Here is a 5,043-nt window from a genome sequence, read left to right as displayed (position 1 = left end):
CAAAAACCATATATTAATTATTGCTAGACATATGTGACGCATGCATAATTTATTTTAGTTTTGATTAGATCGACGAAATACGGTTTTATATCGATTTTTTTTAAATAAAAGATGAATTCACATATTATATATTAATCTAAAATCATGGAAAAAAATTTAATTTTATTTCCCACAATTTATCATATTAATCGTTGACGGTTTTTATGTGATATCTAAATAATAATTCACAGCCTAATATTTTTACTCTTTTTCCATTTTTATAATGAGATGAGATGAAACAAGAATATTTCTAGCTATTTTTGTAGATATATATAACATATAATTAAACGAGTCAATATTTATTCAATGTAAATACATTTTAAATTTTTCCCAAAGTGGTGTATATAGCATTATCCATATTAGTACGTATGATCCCACTGTATATTTCACAGCTGAATCCCTCCAGGACTGAAAGAACAAATTAAAAGCGAGCAAGCTTTCTCCCATGCATATATCCATTTAATTCTCTAATGGCTTTCTGTGTTCTTGCAGTAGTAATAACTTCTTTATTCCTTTCGAACTCTGCGTATGGAAAAATCGCGGAAAGTATATGCGATATTTACGAAGGAAATTGGGTGTTTGATAGCTCATATCCTCTCTACAATTCAGCAGTGTGTCCTTTTATTTACAAACAGTTTGATTGCCAGAAAAATGGAAGGCATGATAAAGACTACATGAAATACAGATGGCAGCCCAAGGGATGCAATTTACGGAGGTACGTAATTTTCATGACTTGTCTTTTGTAATAATGTGTGGATATATCGTGGCTATTGATTCTGCATGATATGTATATACTTAAAGGTGTTAAAATGGGTTAGGCCCGTCGGGTTGGTCCGCCCCGTCATACAAAATTTGTGCGTTGGGTTGACAATTTCCCAACTCGCCTAAAAAGTGGGCCGGCCCGCACCGCCCCTTCTAAAGGTGGGTTGCGGGTTGACCCGCAAAAACCCTTCAATTTACACGTGAACCCGCCGGGTTGACTCGTCCCGTCATATAAATAGGTGGGTTAGGTTAATGTTTTTCCAACCCGTCTAATAGTTGGGCCGGCCCATCCCGGCCCATCTAATGATGGGTTGCGACGGGTTGTGGGTACTAGTATATATATATATATATATATATATATATATATATATATATGTCATCTTACAAAACTAAAATTAAAGTTTTCGCTAGCAAACTTTAGTGATAGAAATCTAAATAACATAAATTAATTATATCATAATGAAAATTAAAAATATTTTCATGTAGGTAGGTATAGGAAATAAAATCCAAGGCACCTCGAATTTTTTGATAAGTACTTGAAATGGAAAAAGTTATTTAAAAATGCATTCTGAATCTTGTTTTCGATTTTTTTTTTTTTTGTCACATAAAAATCTTTCGTTCCGTCTCATGTAATTATTATAAAATTTTAGACAATCGATTCAAAAAAAATATATAGATAATTAAGGGTCAATTTAAATATTTGATAAATGAATTGAGCTAGGTTCTTAAAATGTCTGGCAAAATATTAACTAAATGATTTTCCCCCATTAGAGAATAAGGAAACATATCCAAAATTTTTAATAATTTACGTACTTATCAGGACGTTGTCATCTAATATAAAAATCAATATAATTTGTGCACTCTCAGGGACCAACAGGTTAAATTTTGGAAGATAATTTGAAATTTTGAATATATTAATCTACTTTATTTATGTCCTTTTCAATGTGATGTGAAATTTGGCAAACCAATTCGCAAGTGAGTTTGCTTCTTAATTTCTGCATTGCTTTCAATCATATATATTATAAAACATAAATTAACCAACTATTTTAACATTTTTTGTTAGCTAGAGGCGAGGGACAACCTTAGCTTGTGATGTGGTTCATTCATGCATATATGTATATGAATCAGACCGATATATGATAAATCACCATCATTATCATTAATAATGAACTTGTCCAATGCACATCTAAAAGTAAGAGTAATATATTGTATTGTATTGAAAATCGTATCGAAAATTACGTTATATGAAAATGTTATATCAATATATTATCGAAATTCTTGTTATATCGAAATTTTTGGTATATATAAATAGCAAACTGATCATATCGAAATTTCGGTACGATATCGTTATATACCGTTTCATACCCAAATGTAATCTTATATTTTTAAAATTTATTTTTTATAAATATTATATATTTTTAAATTTTTTAATATTATTTCGGCATTTTGTTATACCGACATATACCAAAAATTTCAAATTTTAGACCGTTATCGTACAAAAAAATTCAATATCATCGTCGTGCCATACCGAAATATTCGGTATAATAAAAATTTGATAAATTCAATATTTTTTCAGTATAATAACTTCGGTATATCGAAATTTCGATATTTTTCCCACCCCTATCTAAAAAATTTTTAAGAGACCCACAAGGAATATCACAAAATTCAGTTAATAATGTTGTTATCCAGGAAAATTAGGAAAAAAAAATAAAAAATCAGTCCATAAGGTATTGTTTGGTACAAGTATAATTAGTACATTTATAACTTATCCTATCAAATCCCGCATTCTTCTCGGCATACTATTTATTTATCTATTAATTAGTTATTTTACATCAATCAAATCATGAATAATTTATCTTCCTATAAATAATATTATTTATATTTTATTTATTCTTAAAAAAACAAAATAATAATTTATTATTTTTATATAAAATTTAATCAATCAAATCAAATAAACTACAATATATCAATTAAATGAAATACTATATTAACTATCATTAATCCTTTTGTACGTGTGTGTATATCATCTTTATTATATATATATATATATGTATATTTAATTTAGGATGTTTTGAAAATAATATATATATGTATATTTAATTTAGGATGTTTTGAAAATTTTAAATAATTTTGAGAATGAAATTTTTTCCTCGAAAAAATCAATGATTGATTTTGCCCGCATTAACCTGACTCTGTGACCCTGCCAAAAATAACAATTTTGAATCTGACGAATTTCTTGTGTTCACATTCTATTGATGTGGGTATCATCTCGTGTACATGATGATTCGATGTTGATAACCCCCTCAAATAAATAATTGAAAATTTATTAATCCTCTATTATCGGTAATTAGAACATACACTTCCGATTGAAATCACGACTAGCTATTTATGGCATGCATATACCAAATTCTGAGTTTGATTTTTGGCATAATTTACCTTAATAGATTCTTTAACTTTCTTGGACATTTTAAACCAGTTATTTGCAGATCTCTCTCTATATACATCTTCCATTTTCCTTTCTATGCTCACAAATTAACCAAGAAAATCTTTTGTTCTTGTAACATATATGTATATATATTGTTGATGTTGATTATTGAAGGTTCAACGGCGTGGATTTCTTGGCAAAAATGAAGGGGAAGCGTCTGATATTTGTGGGAGATTCACTCAGTCTGAATCAGTGGCAATCTCTATCATGCCTGCTTCATTCAGCTGTCCCAAGGGCACATTACACCTCCCAAAGAACAGGCGGCCTTTCCATTTTCACATTCCCTGTGAGATTCATGCATATATATATTATACTCCATTTGTGTCGATTTTTATTACCGAGCCATTTATGATTTGAATGTGTAGGAGTACGACGTTTCGTTGATGCTCTTGCGAAACCCTTTCCTTGTGGATATCACGGATGATGCTAGCGGGAAGAGGGTGCTGAGGCTGGATTCCATAAGCACTAGCAGTATCTGGGGCAAAATGGATGTCATGATTTTCGACTCCTGGCATTGGTGGTTTCACTCCGGAAGAAAACAACCGTAAAGCTTACAACTTTTCGACTTAGATAGTTCTTTTAATAACTGGGGTCTTGTCGATGCTACTTCATTGGGATAACGCTCAATGGGGTATTCAACGGCCCATTTTGTCTGCACGCGAGATCTTCGTACTGTCTCTTAGTTCTGATTCTTGTTTCTTTTGTTTGTTTTCACAGTTGGGATTTGGTTGTTTATGGGAATACTACAGTGAAAGAAATGGACCGGTTGGCTGCTTACGAGAAAGCACTGACAACATGGGCTAAATGGATAGATGGTAACGTTGATACAACAAAGAGCAGAGTATTTTTCCAGGGTGTTTCTCCTGATCATGACAGGTAAAAATATTCGATTGAAATGACAATAAAATCACCATATTCTACAACATTAAACCTTTATTAATTCAGAGGTCAAGGATCAAAGGTGGCGACGAATTGCAAGGGCCAGATGGAGCCGCTAAAATATCTAGGCGGGCAGGGGCGTCACCCAGGGGAAATAGTATTGGAAAGAGTACTGAATTCCATGGCAAAACCAGTGCATTTGCTGAATGTTACGATGGCCTCGCAGCTGAGGATAGACGGGCATCCTTCTGATTATTGGGGAGGAGGCCACGCCGCTATCTCCGACTGCACCCACTGGTGCCTTGCCGGAGTTCCCGACATTTGGAACGAATTCTTGTACGCTGCTCTTTAGGAAGCTAGAAGTCATTTACACATTACAAAACATACATGCACCATCATGGTCGAGAGTTACAAGATCGATGAAAGTGATTGCATTGAATTGAATTGAATCACCAAATCCTATGCAAACTTCAGTTTTAATGTCCAACTGATAAATAATAACTAAAACTTGAAAAGTTCCCAACTGAAACTAAATAACCAACTAAATGTCCAACTGCTGGCCGGCATAATATATTTATCGACTCACTTCTTACATTTAAAAAGACCCAGGAAATACGGGGACGTTGCCTACCCTCACATGGAAAAATTTCAAAATTTTAATGTTATGTATACTCTCCCATGGAAAAAATGCAACTTTTTATTCAGTTATTTAAGAAAAAATTATAAATTTGATCATTCATGTTTCTATTTTTGTGATTTTAATCTTTTACATGTATCATCAAAATTTTAATATGTTATCTTTTATTTTTTTTCAAATTTTAAATTTTATTCTATGTGGCGATGATGTACTGAAATAATAACTAAAATTGCAAAACAAA

General features: G+C 31.8%; 1 protein-coding gene across 1 annotated transcript; it reads left to right on the top strand.

Annotated features, from left to right (window-relative positions):
- The first annotated feature begins 509 nt into the window (after positions 1–509).
- LOC140860410 (protein trichome birefringence-like 43) lies at positions 510–4,797 on the top strand. The gene is made up of 5 exons (XM_073263427.1): positions 510–754; positions 3,401–3,572; positions 3,652–3,830; positions 4,004–4,162; positions 4,232–4,797. The coding sequence occupies exons 1-5, from the start codon at positions 510–512 to the stop codon at positions 4,515–4,517; spliced, it is 1,041 nt and encodes a 346-aa protein (XP_073119528.1). The 3' UTR covers positions 4,518–4,797.
- Positions 4,798–5,043: the final 246 nt, after the last annotated feature.

The sequence above is a fragment of the Henckelia pumila genome, chromosome 4, assembly GCF_033568475.1.
Source record: "Henckelia pumila isolate YLH828 chromosome 4, ASM3356847v2, whole genome shotgun sequence".
Classification (NCBI taxonomy): domain Eukaryota; kingdom Viridiplantae; phylum Streptophyta; class Magnoliopsida; order Lamiales; family Gesneriaceae; genus Henckelia; species Henckelia pumila.
Note: the sequence above shows the minus strand (reverse complement) of the source record. Positions and strands in the feature narration are given on the sequence as shown.

What these genes read in the sequence shown, in the direction of transcription:
- LOC140860410 (XM_073263427.1), top strand. Translation starts at nt 510, where the DNA reads ATGGCTTTCTGTGTTCTTGCAGTAGTAATAACTTCTTTATTCCTTTCG. An exon ending in CACTCCGGAAGAAAACAACC is followed by an intron (nt 3,831 to 4,003) that starts GTAAAGCTTACA and finishes TTGTTTTCACAG; the next exon opens with TTGGGATTTGGTTGTTTATG. An exon ending in GTTTCTCCTGATCATGACAG is followed by an intron (nt 4,163 to 4,231) that starts GTAAAAATATTC and finishes TTATTAATTCAG; the next exon opens with AGGTCAAGGATCAAAGGTGG.